We start from the raw sequence: 15,915 nt of genomic DNA, 5'->3' as shown, positions 1-15,915 counted from the left end.
AAGAGAAAAACAATAGCTGAACAGTTTTGAACAAATTCATTTCTTCAAAAATGGAAGAGGAGCAAGAGAGAGAGAGAGGTAGCTATATTGTTTTGACTTTCAGCTAGCTAGTTTAGCCTACTCAAACACGTGGCTGAAACTGAGGGATGCTATTTTAGCTAGCTGACTATGAATGTCCAACACCGGAGCTCTTCCAAGGCAAGCTTTTGGTTTTACTAATTTATTGCTAATATGGTGACAACAATGTAGTCTGTGTGTAGAGGTTATGAATTGAAGGTTTGGCTTGGAAATGTTTTTTTTGTTGCCTGTTCACAGGCAGCTGATGTGTTGTGCATTGAAGTCCACAAGAAAAGGGAAAAAGTGGGAAGAGCATATAGATACGAGAAGGAATACAAGAAGCTGTTTGTATGTGGCTATGAAAGTGAACTTTTTTCGTGTGATCAGGGGTGTATTCATTCCACCAATTCTGTTGAAAAAAACGTTTCTTTAAATGGAAGCAAACAGAACGAAACGGGGATAAACATACCTGAATTTGTCCAATAGCAACTCGCAACTGTGTGCAAGGTGGTATTGAATGTGTCAGTCTGTCTGTCACACATCTTTCTTTTGACCTGTGTGCACCGACATTGTAAACTTTAATTTATAGGCTAGATTGTAGCAACAACAAAAAAACACATCATGTAGTATCATGTAGTAGCCTAAACCTAACTCTGTTACATTGAACTGGGTGAATGGAATATAAATGACACTATGCTGTAATACATTTACATTACATTTAAGTCATTTAGCAGACGCTCTTATCCAGAGCGACTTAGAAATAAGGCCGCCCTCATTAAAATAAATAATCGTCCTCCCTCATCTTAAATGGCACCGACCGCCACTGGTTTATACAGGAGACAGAGTGAAACACTCAGATTCCCTTTTTACATACAATAGCAATGTCCTGCGCCGGTGTCCTGGCCACCAAAACAACATACATTTAACCTTGTGCTTATATCCATTGCAGGTTCTTGTGCCAGATGAGTAGAATGAAAGCAGACATTGAATTCCACCCACCTGGTCTAAAGTGGCTGCTATATCCCCCCGTAGTTCCATTAATCATCAATTGCTGTACTTTATTGAAACACTAATTGCCTCTGTATCAGGACTGCCAAGACTGTTCTACAGAAAATAGCAGTAATCATGAGCTAGGTACACATTTTGGTTTCCTATTCTAGTCCATATGCCTGTAACTCTGTGCACTGCCAGTACCACATGCATAATTTGTGGCATATCTCGTTGATTATAATGACTTTTGGGTAGATGTTTGTATAACATCCAGTGTACGGAGCCAAAGGCATGTGGAGCCAATTTCAACAAGGTGGATGGAATTCAACTAGTGTTTTCACAATAGTCTAGTAATACCAATAATCTCAGTAATTTCACAAAATATCAAACATTGTTTGGGGGATCTACCATCAAGGTCAGAGTGATATACAGTGGGGAGAACAAGTATTTGATACACTGCCGATTTTGCAGGTTTCCTACTTACAAAGCATGTAGAGGTCTGTAATTTTTATCATAGGTACACTTCAACTATGAGAGACGGAATACAGCCACTTCGAGGGTGGCTGTTGTCATCGTGTTCCTGGTTCGAGCGAGGAGACGGACGGAAGCTATACTGTTACACTGGCAATACTAAAGTGCCTATAATTCCTATAACTACAATTTAAAACTTCTTACCTGGGAATATTGAAGACTTATGTTAAAATGAACCACCAGCTTTCATATGTTCTCATGTTCTGAGCAAGGAACTTAAACGTTAGCTTTCTTACATGGCACATATTGCACTTTTACTTTCTTCTCCAACACTTTGTTTTTGAATTATTTGTTTCATAATTTTTTTTGAGGCTAAATTGATTTTATTTATGTATTATATTAAGTTAAAATAAGTGTTCATTCAGTATTGTTGTAATTGTCATTATTACAAATATATACAGTGGGGAGAACAAGTATTTGATACACTGCCAATTTTGCAGGTTTTCCTACTTACAAAGCATGTAGAGGTCTGTAATTTTTATCATAGGTACACTTCAACTGTGAGAGACGGAATCTAAAACAAAAATCCAGAAAATCACATTGTATGATTTTTAAGTAATTAATTTGCATTTTATTGCATGACATAAGTATTTGATCACCTACCAACCAGTAAGAATTCCGGCTCTCACAGACCTGTTAGTTTTTTTTTAAGAAGCCCTCATGTTCTCCACTCCACTCCACCTGTATTAACTGCACCTGTTTGAACTCGTTACCTGTATAAAAGACACCTGTCCACACACTCAATCAAACAGACTCTAACCTCTCCACAATGGCCAAAACCAGAGAGCTGTATAAGGACATCAGGGCTAAAATTGTAGACCTGCACAAGGCTGGGATGGGCTACAGGAGAATAGGCAAGCAGCTTGGTGAGAAGGGAACAACTGTTGGCGCAATTATTAGAAAATGGAAGGAGATCAAGATGACTGTCAATCACCCTCGGTCTGGGGCTCCATGGAAGATCTCACCTTGTGGGGTATCAATGATCATGAGGAAGGTGAGGGATCAGCCCAGAACTACACAGCAGGACCTGGTCAATGACACGAAGAGAGCTGGGACCACAGTCTCAAAGAAAACCATTAGTAATACACTACGCCATCATGGATTAAAATCCTGCAGCGCACGCAAGGTCCCCCTGCTCAAGCCAGCGCATGTCCAGGCCCGTCTGAAGTTTGCCAAGGACCATCTGGATGATCCAGAGGAAGAATGGGAGAAGGTCATGTGGTCTGATGAGACAAAAATAGAGCTTTTTGGTCTAAACTCCACTCGCCGTGTTTGGAGGAAGAAGAAGGATGAGTACAACCCCAAGAACACCATCCCAACCGTGAAACATGGAGGTGGAAACGTCATTCTTTGGGAATGCTTTTCTGCAAAGGGGACAGGACGACTGCACTGTATTGAGGGGATGATGGATGGGGCCATGTATCGCGAGATCTTGGCCAACAACCTCCTTCCCTCAGTAAGAGCATTGAAGATGGGTCGTGGCTGGGCCTTGAAAACGACAACGACCTGAAACACACAGCCAGGGCAACTAAGGAGACATTGGAGAGAAGTTGATGTGGACCTGATGTGCAATGAGGGGGATAGCCTGCAAAACAGCAAATCGGTGTGGTTCGTCAAGCCACCTTACTTCTGGAGTGAGGTGTACTGCCCTTTGTCAAAAACTACAGTGCCGCTTAGAGAGGGAACCAAGATACTTGGCGAGCCACACCACACGGATCATGTCTGGGGAGATTTCGTCAAGGCAACCTAGATATAACGGACCCCTCAACTCTTAACACTATAGGCCAACTATCCCGGGGTCAAGCTGTGCTCTATTCTTTTGAAAACACTTTTGTTTTGAATAAGCTCATTCATATCCCCCCATCTGGTGCTTACCTGTTTCCAGCTGGTCCCATCTGGTTCCATCTGGTGCTTACCTGTTTCCAGCTGGTCCCATCTGGTGCTTACCTGTTTCCATCTGGTACCATCTGGTTCCATCTGGTGCTTACCTGTTTCCAGCTGGTCCCATCTGGTGCTTACCTGTTTCCATCTGGTACCATCTGGTTCCATCTGGTGCTTACCTGTTTCCATCTGGGGCCTACCTGTTTCCATCTGGTGCTTACCTGTTTCCATCTTGTCCCATCTGGTGCCTATCTGTTTCCATCTGGTGCCAATCTGTTTCCATCTGGTGCCTACCTGTTTCCATCTGGTGCCTACCTGTTTCCATCTGGAGCTTACCTGTTTCCATCTGGTGCCATCTGGTGCTTACCTGTTTCCATCTCGTGCTTACCTGTTTCCATCTGGTGCCTACCTGTTTCCATCTGGTGCCATATGGTGCCTACCTGTTTCCACCTGGTGCCATCTGGTGCTTACCTGTTTCCATCTGGTGCTTACCTGTTTCCATCTGGTGCCATCTGGTGCTTACCTGTTTCCATCTCGTGCTTACCTGTTTCCACCTGGTGCCATCTGGAGCTTACCTGTTTCCATCTGGTGCCATCTGGTGCTTACCTGTTTCCATCTCGTGCTTACCTGTTTCCATCTGGTGCCTACCTGTTTCCATCTGGTGCCATCTGGTGCTTACCTGTTTCCACCTGGTGCCATCTGGTGCTTACCTGTTTCCATCTGGTGCTTACCTGTTTCCATCTGGTGCCATCTGGTGCTTACCTGTTTCCATCTCGTGCTTACCTGTTTCCATCTGGTGCCATCTGGTGCTTACCTGTTTCCATCTGGTGCTTACCTGTTTCCACCTGGTGCCATCTGGTGCTTACCTGTTTCCATCTGGTGCTTACCTGTTTCCACCTGGTGCCATCTGGTGCTTACGTGTCCCAGGTCGAGCTTATGGGGTTTACTTTAGTTTCAGGCCCTGCTTAGCCTAAATGCAGATACTATTACCTGCTTTCTCCTGCTCCACTGAAATGAATTATCATCCTTCAAGAAGTGATTAAGTGGATTTGTGATTAAGTGGAACAACAACATGTTCAGCGATAGTATAACAATGTCGTGAGGTGCTGGAGAAACCTTGACAGTGGTGCTCAAATGTTATTTCTGAAAAGGTGTAGGAACCCTGATGTGTGATAATAATAAAATATGATTAAATAGTGCATTCATTCTTATTTCACTGTGATTCATTCATTCAATAATGACTTGTGTTTTAATATACCAGTGACAACCACAAAGGCAAGCTATCAATGACTAACATTCAGTGGAGGGCGAATAAGCATGCGCAGCCTTGAACAAGGGCACGGTCATTTACTGACATTTATGGCAGAGATGTTGTGGGACATGGACTGAGATGTAATGCAACTGATGTCAAATGTGCGCTGGGATTTCAGAATGTGTCCTGGTCCATGGGTGGACGTGTGTGGTCGTTTCAGGGGATTTACTGAACCGTTTCCGGACACATACACATCCGTGCACAAAAGTGGTCTGTTATTGGAGATATACGGGACGTGTGCAGGGCCGTAGAAGGCTGGACACTTGCCACAAATTTCCAGAAACGGTACATTTTCGGACTTGTGCACCGGGGGGATTTCGAGATGTAAATGTGCCTTTAAATGCGGTGATGTATAGACATCCTTTACAGTTATATGGCTGGACAAGTTATACATTGTGTTTTAAACACAAAACAATTGTCCCAGGCTGCAGTACTGAATTGCTGGAACAGTTACTTTTTGATTAAAATTGACTCATGTTTAGAGAGTGACATTCCTCTCAGAGAAAATGTTTTGCTGAGAAAAAGGTGTTTGTAACTGTTGCTTATACAAAAGTTGTCTCCTGCATAGGATGCTATGGTTGTTTTTGGGAGTGTCTTCTGCTCTAGGAAACCTTCCACCCAGGCCCCCACCGCCACTTCCCAGAGGCCCTGTTGATTTCCGACATATTTCCTTTTCCTATGTCACAGCTATGCTGAAACTCACATTTCACTGTGAGGCTGGACAACACCTTCCAGTCTGGTGCCCAGGCCAATGTAAACGCCACCGCAGCAGGAGGCTACAGCCAAAATAATCACTTTCACAGGGGAGAGAATTGCATACACTCACCGCCTTCATGAGTAACTCTCCTTTCACCGGATGCTCTGCTTTCATGTGTTTCAGTGTAAGTCAACTACAGTACATCACAAAGCTTTTGTTTAATGTGGACCGGACACTAAGTTGTTCTTTCACACAACCTCCTATAACCTCCTCCCCAGTCCTCATATTGCCATGGCTTTCACTGAAATACAAGAGCACCTCTTTGACAGCCGTTTTGTCAAACGTTGTCCTGGGACACATGCTTTAGTGTAGAATAAGTCTGAGGATGATAGTCTTTCCCTAAATTTACAACACCAAATAGCCCTACTATACAAACACTACAGACCATAGGCTTCGGGGAAACGTGGTACAGTCAGATGGGACACAGCCAATAAGAGTTGTGTCTTTAGTGACGACAATGGCAGATAGTACTGCCGTCTCTATGGTGATGATGGAATGCCATGTGTGCTCTGTCGATTTTTGTCTGTCATTGGACCAGTGAACAAAATGCAAGGAGGTTGCATAGGCCTATAAAAAACTAATTGCAGCCATATTCCCAGCCTTAACTCTAACGTAAGGCCTGCCCTGGCCTTTTGGGGGCAATATTATACATTTTGCCACAGGCTGGAGAAATATTTGCCGTTTTGAAGCAAATTTCCTGCAAGTCTACACATTTTGCCATGACTTATGCCGTGTTAAAGGAAAATTATATTGTCCCAAAATATTTTGCATGTCAGCAATCAAGCTTTCAAGATATATAAATTTCAAAATACAGAAGTACAGTCGGAATGATGCATTTTGTATCATATGAAGCAAAAGCAGCATCATACCAGCTGTATTTCTGTATTTTGACTAAGATAATCAATGGGGGCCCCCTGGAGGTCAGGGCACCTAAACACGTACCCTTTGTGCCCAGTCGGTAATTCGTTTAGATAGCTGGCTAGACTAATTCACCAATTTGAAAAATGTCAGCTGACACGGGCTAATTGAGTGACTGTCGGTGAATGACATAACAAAAGAAACATTTATGATGCACAACCAAATTTAGAAAGTGCAACTTGTAAATTATACTGTTTTAACTCTCAACAGTAAGTTGAGACCCCAACTGAATTCCTAAAATCTTGGTCGGGGACACCCTAATAACTGCGGGGCCCCAAGTGGTCGCTTTAGTGGCTAGGGCCGGCCCTGCTCCAACCCTGTACTATATGCTTGATATGTCCAAACCTACATTTCTAAGCGGATTACATTGAGGATGTGGATAGGCGATACATTGAGATGTACTAAATACATTAAACAGTAGGCCCATGCTGTGATAACCTCAGTCGCCATTTAGACAACTAGCACACTAAGCCAGACAGACAGGTCTGTAAAGAGAGGTGGGATAGACAGGGGAGGAGGTCAGGGTGGGATATCTATCTATCTGTCTATCTAGACAGGGGGAGACATAGGAGATGGGGAGGAGGACAGGGTGTGGAATTTGGGAGGCTGCTGTGATGTTTGTGACCCAGAGACCAGCCTGTACATTATGTTGAAGGATATGAGGGAACACAAACCTGGCTAGAGCACTGGCCGCGGCCTCACTGAGACCCAACTTGCCTCTTCCCCCCCGTCCCTAACACCAAAACAACAGGCTGGCTTTCAGCACTGAACCCCTCTTTGGAGTTATGTACTTCTAGCCCTAAGGTACTTCATAAAGGTAAGTGCCAGACTTACAGTGCATTCGGAAAGTATTCAGACCCCTTCCAATATGTTTATCAATCTACACACAATACCCCATAATGACGAAAAACTGGTTTTTAGAAATGTTTGCAAAAACATAAAAACCTTAACATAAGTATTCAGACCCTTTGCTATGAGACTCGTAATTGAGCTCAGGTGAATCCTATTTCCATTGCTCATCCTTGAGATGTTTCTATAACTTGATTGGAGTCCACCTGTGGTAAATTCAATTGATTGGACATGATTTGGAAAGGCACACACCTGACTATATAAAAGGTCCCACAGTTGACAGTGCATGTCAGAGCAAAAACCAAGCCATGATGTTGAAGGAATTGTTGAGGCACAGATCTAGGGAAGGGTACCAAAAATGCCTGCAGCATTGAAGGTCCCCAAGAACACAGTAAGTAGAAGTAGTTTGGAACCAGCAAAACTCTTCCTAAACTGAGCAATCACGGGAGAAGGATCGAGGGAAAGATGAAAGGAGCAAAGTACAGAGATCTTTGATGAAAACCTGCTCCAGACTGGGGAGAAGGTTCACCTTCCAACAGGACAACAACCATAAGCACACAGTCAATACCACACAGGAGTGGCTTTGGGACAAGTCTCAATGTCCTTGAGTGGCCAAGCCAGAGCCCGGACTTGAACCCGGCCTGAAAAATAGCTGTGAAGCGACGCTCCCCATCCAACCTCAGAGGGTGTCTCCCCAAATTCAGGTGTACCAAGCTTGTAGTGTCATATCCAAGAAGACTCAAGGCTGTAATCGCTGACAAAAGCACCTCAAAGTACTGAGTAAAGTTTTTTAATTGTTGATATGGGGTATTGTGTGTAGATTAATGAGGGGAAAAAAGAATGTAATCAATTTTAGAGTAAGGCTGTAACGTAACAAAATTCTGGGTCTGAATACTTTCTGAATGCACTGTACCCCATTCTGTGAGTCTTGCCCAACTCAGGAGAGACTCGTTTGCCCTCCTTACAGCAGCATTCCAGACCAACCACCCTATGCTGTCATCTAAATCACCATCCACCTGATGCACCTCTCAGAGAAGCACAAGACAGAGCACGTGTTTAAGGTTTTATTTGATGTATCAGAGAATTATTGATAAGAATTCAAACAATATATAAATCTTAAATACATATAGTAAAATCTTCCCTCCAGTATAAGAAAGTCTCCATACTATGAGGCAATAAAAACACACCCCGGAAAATGAGGTGATCTGTATAAATTGCCACTCAACAAAGAGTGAAGTCTGTACACACTATACTCTGTAAATTGACAAACACACACATGTAAACACTCTGTTTTCTCACCTTTTCATTCTCTCTCACACACACAACATGTAACATACAGGTACAATCATTGATGACGTCCTGTCCTCATTCGACCATCAATGTATCAGACAAAACACTTCATCATACATGAATGTATGGGATTGCCCATGGTCATCGCTCATCACATCCTGACACATTCACTGGCCTCACTAATTCACACATTATGACAAAAAGTAATATGTCCCTCATATACATGCATACACGTTCCTTTCTTTTTTTCCCCACTGTGGTTATATAGAGGGACTTGACAATGTTAACAAATAAAAAATAATTAATAATAAAAAAGGGTGAAAAGCAGAGGATTAATTTACATATTTCACCCATAAGTTCAACATGACATCAAGAAAGTGACATCAGGACATCTATAGTCTGTTGTGCTCAGTGCTGTCCCTTCCTCCACCGGAACAGTTCAGTGGCTGGGTCATCAGCAGGGAAGTGGAACTGGACCTAGCCGCAGAGAGTTGCACCAAATAGCTACCCATCTCTCATGTTGGATAACTGGGGGCAATGTGTCAGGAAGCTTAAAGTGCAAGCAATAGTTCCGCCTGGATGGAGGGAGCGGCCACCTAGCTCTCACTCCCATAGTCTTGTGCTGGTGCAGGCGGGGAGAGGCTGCCAGCCACACTGATGTCCAGGAAGGGGCTGAAAGGCAGGGCTATCCGTGGGCAGAGGGCGTATGGAAGATGGGGAGAGACTAGCATGCCCTAGCCCTATCCAGTGTGTCGAGGCTGGGGTTGGGCATCCTCCTAATCCTGACTCAGTGCCTGAAGGTGTGGATGTCATTGTGTAGGCTGACAGAGGGCCTTGAGGGGGAGCCGTGAATGTGACAGCTCTTCTTGCAGCTGCAGCGCTGGATCCACATGACGTTGCGTGTGAAGCCCTCTCCGTCGGGACAGTGGAAGCGCAGGCGGACGGTGCGGGTCAGTGAAGGGGTGCAGCATCGTCTATCCACACAGGAGCCGCAGCTGCGAGGTCGATAGTGCCGTGCTGTGTAGCAGCCAGCAAAGTTGATGCTGATTGGCTCCTGAGGGCGCACTGAACGCTGGCACTTCTTTCCCCTCTGGACAGTCAACAAACACACAGTTAACAAACACAGTTAGACAACTGAGCTACATAAACCATAATAAATAATCATATTGCAAAGGGTCTCATCATCAAAAATGAACTATTAATATGTTCTATGTGCTCTACTTGTATGCTTCAAAATTTCCCACAAACATATCAGACATTGAGAGGAGCCTCATTGTACCTTGATTGCTGGGGTAAGTCGCAGGTCACATTGGCGGACTTGACACAGTCGTGTCTCTCTGACAAGCTGGCAGTCTGCGTTGTTATTGGTCACCCGACTGGAGATGCCCATCCCACAGGTAGTGGAACATTCCGTCCAATCAGTGGTCTGCGGGAAGCATCTGGCGCTTAGCAACACCTGGGACCTGGGGAGGGGCACCACCTCTGAAAGGAGAGGACAGGGAATCATGAGAAACATACAGGGTTACAATTAAGAGAAACATACAGGGCTACAATTAAGAGAAACATACAGGGCTACAATTAAGAGAAACATACAGGGCTACAATTAAGAGAAACATACAGGGCTACAATTAAGAGAAACATACAGGGCTACAATTAAGAGAAACATACAGGGCTACAATTAAGAGAAACATACAGGGCTACAATTAAGAGAAACATACAGGGCTACAATTAAGAGAAACATACAGGGCTACAATTAAGAGAAACATACAGGGCTACAATTAAGAGAAACATACAGGGCTACAATTAAGAGAAACATACAGGGCTACAATTAAGAGAAACATACAGGGTTACAATTAAGAGAAACATACAGGGCTACAATTAAGAGAAACATACAGGGCTACAATTAAGAGAAACATGCAGGGCTACAATTAAGAGAAACATACAGGGTTACAATTAAGAGAAACATACAGGGCTACAATTAAGAGAAACATACAGGGTTACAATTAAGAGAAACATACAGGGCTACAATTAAGAGAAACATACAGGGCTACAATTAAGAGAAACATACAGGGTTACAATTAAGAGAAACATACAGGGCTACAATTAAGAGAAACATACAGGGTTACAATTAAGAGAAACATACATGGCTACAATTAAGAGAAACATACATGGCTACAATTAAGAGAAACATACAGGGCTACAATTAAGAGAAACATACAGGGTTACAATTAAGAGAAACATACAGGGTTACAATTAAGAGAAACATACAGGGTTACAATTATGAGAAACATACAGGGTTACAATTAAGAGAAACATACAGGGTTACAATTAAGAGAAACATACAGGGCTACAATTAAGAGAAACATGCAGGGCTACAATTAAGAGAAACATACAGGGTTACAATTAAGAGAAACATACAGGGCTACAATTAAGAGAAACATACAGGGTTACAATTAAGAGAAACATACAGGGCTACAATTAAGAGAAACATACAGGGCTACAATTAAGAGAAACATACAGGGTTACAATTATGAGAAACATACAGGGTTACAATTATGAGAAACATACAGGGTTACAATTAAGAGAAACATACAGGGTTCAGATTATGACCAAGATAGGATTATACCTGAATAGAGACTGTGGAGAATGAGACATTGGGATAGGTTGTTTACTGTACCTCTAAAGGTGACTCCAGTGCTGGCCTGATAGCGTGGCTGTTCCTGGAGCTGGTTGTTGATGTGGTTTGGGAGGGGTTGTGGGGTGGGCAGGGCTACCTGTGGAGGTTCCTCTGGGTCCTCACTGATGTGGTTGTTGTCGTCACAGACCCACTCCGCACAGCAGCGGCCCAAGGGCCGTGCCAGCCTTGGCTGGGAGCAGCGCCAGTCGGGCAGGGACACCTGGTGGGGGCAGAGTGGCATGCAGCCCACCACCCCATCCATGCAGCTGCACTGGTGCTGGCAGCTGGGCTGGAAGTCCTCTCCATGCTGGTAGACACGCCCGCTGAACTCGCAGGACTGGCCCTTGGCCTCCGCTAGGGAGGCACAGACACATTATCAGCACAGTGGACTTTATACCACTATGGCAGTGTTACAATGATGCTGAGCATTTATCTACTTGAATGATCACATTTTTACTATAATTTACTATAATTCTGAAATCCCAGCTGCAACACCCATACTTCTGCATACTCCCATATTGGCCCAACCACCTCTCTCCTGCTGATGTTAGGGGTACTCCTGGTCCTTACCTCGGCACAGGCCTCTCTCTGGGTTTCCCCCAGCCCCCAGGTGGCAGTGCAGGCCCTTGATGTGGTCACAGGGCTGGCTGGGGCTGCAGTCCTGGTTGAACTGCCTGGCACACACTTTACAGCAGCCACAGGCGTCTGTCACCCAGCTAACGCCCACTGGGCACATTGGGGGTGATGGGCCACAAGAGCACTGGGCAGGACAGTCACTCTCCACCTGAGAAAGAGAGCAGTGTCAGTGTTACAGATGTGTTGGGGTCCGCACAGCAGCAGTAGGGTAGAGGTGCAGCCTCGTCTTTACTATGACTTGTAAGTACTGTAGTACACTCTCTTACTGGAGTGTCTTTCTTCATTGTAACAAAATACCAAAAAAAGTTAAATTATTTTGGAAAAATAATATTTTTTGAAAAGCAGAAACACATCGTAAATAAAATAATGCAAAATATAGAGAGAAAGGGTGAAAAAAAGAAGGGAAAAAAAATGCCAGGCAGGTAAGTATGCATCTATGAAACTCACCATGACAGCAGCACTGAAGAGGAGAACGAACAGGGTAGAAACAGTCCTTCTCAAACTAACCAGAGAAAACATCCTGAAAGCGTACTTCCCAAAATTTCAATCAGAGGTCGTTAGATGGAGAATATAAACCTGGTGGCTGTGACGATATACTGTCCAGAGCCTGCACGTGAGTCCAGAAGTCTGTTGATCTGTCAGTTTACCTATTCATTCATCTGAACCGATCCATAGTTCTGTGCGAGCGCACTAAAAGCTACACTAGTTTGGTGTTTCTTTGCTCTCCTACAGTGTCAGCTCAGCTCAGCTAGGGTTAGCTTCCCTTCATATAGAGCGAGATTCCCTCTGTGGTGCCTGTACTTATAGACACAGGCAGACCAGCCCCCTCCCCGTGACATCAGCTCTCCTCTTAAGGAGTGAGGGAAAGTGTATGGAGAGGGATTCAGTGAGTGGAGTAGGAGAGAAAGAAATTGCACCTTGCTACATTGCTATAATGAAAAAGCATGGTTATATATGAACACAGTACTGTAGGCACTTCAGTGCACTGACATCTTACTACTTATATGTCCCTAATGCTATTGATAAACTACAGGAATAGCTCATTGCTGGTAAATTCACGATAAGCAAAGCTAAGTGTGGAGTAACTTCAAATAGTATTTGATTACTTTCAAATAGGTTGAGCATTTGATTAAGCCTGCCTGAAGTGCCAGATGGGTGGTGTTTGCACCTTCGGGACTATTCTATCAGTCCCATTGTGCCAGGCAAGCTCAATCAAGTGCAGCTAAAGTATTTGAATGAACACAAACGCTAATTGAACCCAGGTCTGCAAAGCTTTGGGATTCCCACTGTAGCTCCATTCCTGCATATGAGCATTGTTTGACAATGAGGATCACCTAAGCGAAGACCGATACTGGAAACAGAAAAACAAGTGCAGGTGTCATGGGGAAAAATGAGTGGGGAATCCCGCTCTGGTGTAGAATCCACTTTAATAGGGGAAGTGGTTATGCAGATAGCTGAGAAAATCTGTGCGTACAACTCTTGAAACATTCTATTACCTGGCCGGGCTGGCCCCAGAAACCCCACTGAAACACACTGCCCAGGCCAGGACACGTATCCTGTGGTTCCCTCCATTTCTTTCCCAATGGCCACATTCAAGGACAAAAAAAGTATCTTCTACAGGTTCCCATGTTCGGGAGGAAAAACTAAACATCGCCATTGTCATCCCAGAGGACTATAAAAAGTGTTTTGCTCGAGGGCAGGAAGGCCCTGCATTAGGCCTTGGCTCTCTCTGTTATGAAACACAGGAAACATAATTTAGCACATTTGATGAGGCCACTGAAAACCTGCAAAGCGAGAGAAAGGAGTGAGTGGGAATATATAGTCTCTCACACCACAGGAGAAGGCAAAGAACATACATAGGACCTGTTTCTGTGGATCCTTGCTCTATTTGTCAGACCTGTCCTCGCTTAACCCAGTTCACCTTCACAAAACCACAACGACAACACACCTTCATCTACGAAGGCAAATCCTAAAAAGCATCAAATAGGATATAAATAATAACGGTTTAGAATAACACGTGTATTTCTTTGAATACAAAAAACGCTTCAGAAATTCAACAATTGCGAGGAATGAAACAAAACGAAAAACCAAAGTTAAAAACCACCATGGATATGTTGAGGCAGCAGGAATCTGTGTGTGTGTTAAGATCAGTGGGAGCAGGGGGAACCACGGAGAGCAGGTGTTGCTACCTGCCTGCCACTGATGTGGGGATGGAGGAGCACTGTAGAGAGAGGAGGAATGGAGAGAGAGAGAGAGAGAGAGAGAGAGAAGTGAGCCACACCGACACCCAGACCACTGGGCTGAAACCACCAGGATTCTGGGAATGTTTGAGAGAGAGAGAGAACACCTTGTAGGGGAAGGAGGGGTGGGAGGATTAGGGCAGAAGTCTGGATTCCTGGCATTCCTGACCCACAAAGACAGGATGTGTGTGCTGGCCGTGGTGCATGGGACACTGACGAAAAGGGGGAGGGGGGCCTGTTTGGCAGCGTCCCCACCTGGCCCCCGGCCAGCGATTGTTTGTCAGCCAGACAAACATTTCCAAAAACAGGGGGGTCAGGAGCCATGCCATCTACTCAGCCTAGTCTCAACCTACACCTCAGTTATCATACAAACCACCCACGATCTGAAGATTCACTCATATGACTGCAGCCTGATCTGCACCCTGATCTGCACCGTCCCTATTGTATGGCTGCAGTTAGCAGCCTCTCTCCTTTGGAGGCTTTTACAGCGGCTTTAGGTCTGGTCTACTCACAGTCTGAAGATAATGGTCTGTGGACATATTGATATTGTTGGCAACTCTGATGCCAGTAAGTACCCTGCATAGTGCCAAGAAAGTGTTGATGGAACACTCCATCACTGGTGAAGAAGTGGGTAAACAGGAAGTCTATCTGCACAACTCTCAGGAAGAGTTGTTCTAATCTAAACATATCTGCCCTGAACACGTAAAGCAGTGTAACTGTGTGTGTGGGTGTGTGTGTTTCATATCATATAATAGCAAACAGACAATTGTATTCAAGTCAACTCCATCAGACTGGTTTACTGTAGCTATTCCCTTCACTAAAAGTCCATTTAAAATATAATCTGACAAAATATGAGATTTGCGTTCTGAGTAACAGTATATGACAGTGGGAGCAGCCTCACATGTATTTGGGTAAACATATACATGTGTGGAATCAGCTGTGTGTCAGTGGTGCACCCTAACCCAGCCCGTGAAACAACCTCTATAGGTCAGGCCACTTGATTCCTCATACTAGTGTCCTAAAAACCTTGGCTGGTACACTCACACACTCAATCATAAGTAACCCTTAAAAGCGTCCCTTCCAAAAGTCCCTGCTTGTTTGCCAAATGCCCATAAATGTACATCTAGGAAAGAGAATACTAATTACACAACAAATAAATATGTTGCACTTCACACATTCCATTAAGGCAGTTGAGCAAGACAGCTGTGAAAAGGATGATGTCATGGGCCCCGACCTTGTGGCGTATGGGTCCTCATGACTGGCGGAAGACGGCTCGGCTCCAAAACAACGACGCCGTAGAAGTGGCAGATGAAGCGGTCTTCTGGTCAGGCTCCGGAGACACCGCATTGTCTCCCGAGCATACTACTCGCCAATGTCCAGTATCTTGACAACAAGGTTGATGAAATCCAAGCAAGGGTAGCATTCCAGAGAGACATAAGAGACTAACGTTCTTTGCTTCACAGAAACATGGCTCACTCGAGACACGCTATCGGGGTCGGTACAGCCACCTGGTTTCTTCACGCATCTCGCAGACAGAAACAAGCATCTTTCTGGTAAGAAGAGGGGCGGGGGGGGTATGCCTTATGATTAACGAGACATTATGTGATCATAACAGCATACAGGAACTCAAGTCCTTCTGTTCAACCGACTTACAATTCCTCACAATCAAATGTCGACCGCATTATCTACCAAGAGAATTCTCTTCGATAATAATCACAGCCGCATATCCCAAGGAGACACATTGATAGACAAATAAAGTTTGTTCAGGACTATGTAA

The 15,915-nt window shown here is 44.4% G+C and overlaps 1 protein-coding gene across 1 annotated transcript; it reads right to left on the bottom strand.

Moving 5' to 3' along the window:
- Positions 1 to 8,345: 8,345 nt before the first annotated feature.
- Positions 8,346 to 14,363, bottom strand: LOC118358176 (CCN family member 1-like). The gene is made up of 5 exons (XM_035735706.2): positions 12,346 to 14,363; positions 11,833 to 12,046; positions 11,263 to 11,616; positions 9,865 to 10,067; positions 8,346 to 9,675 (listed from the first exon to the last, which is right to left on the bottom strand). Exons 1-5 carry the CDS (start codon positions 12,415 to 12,417, stop codon positions 9,373 to 9,375), a joined length of 1,146 nt encoding a protein of 381 aa, XP_035591599.1. The 5' UTR covers positions 12,418 to 14,363; the 3' UTR covers positions 8,346 to 9,372.
- Between the last annotated feature and the right edge of the window lie 1,552 nt (positions 14,364 to 15,915).

This window comes from Oncorhynchus keta, chromosome 25 (assembly GCF_023373465.1).
Source record: "Oncorhynchus keta strain PuntledgeMale-10-30-2019 chromosome 25, Oket_V2, whole genome shotgun sequence".
Taxonomy (NCBI): domain Eukaryota; kingdom Metazoa; phylum Chordata; class Actinopteri; order Salmoniformes; family Salmonidae; genus Oncorhynchus; species Oncorhynchus keta.
The sequence above is the reverse complement of the archived record's forward strand: the minus strand, read 5'-3'. Positions and strand labels throughout refer to the sequence as shown.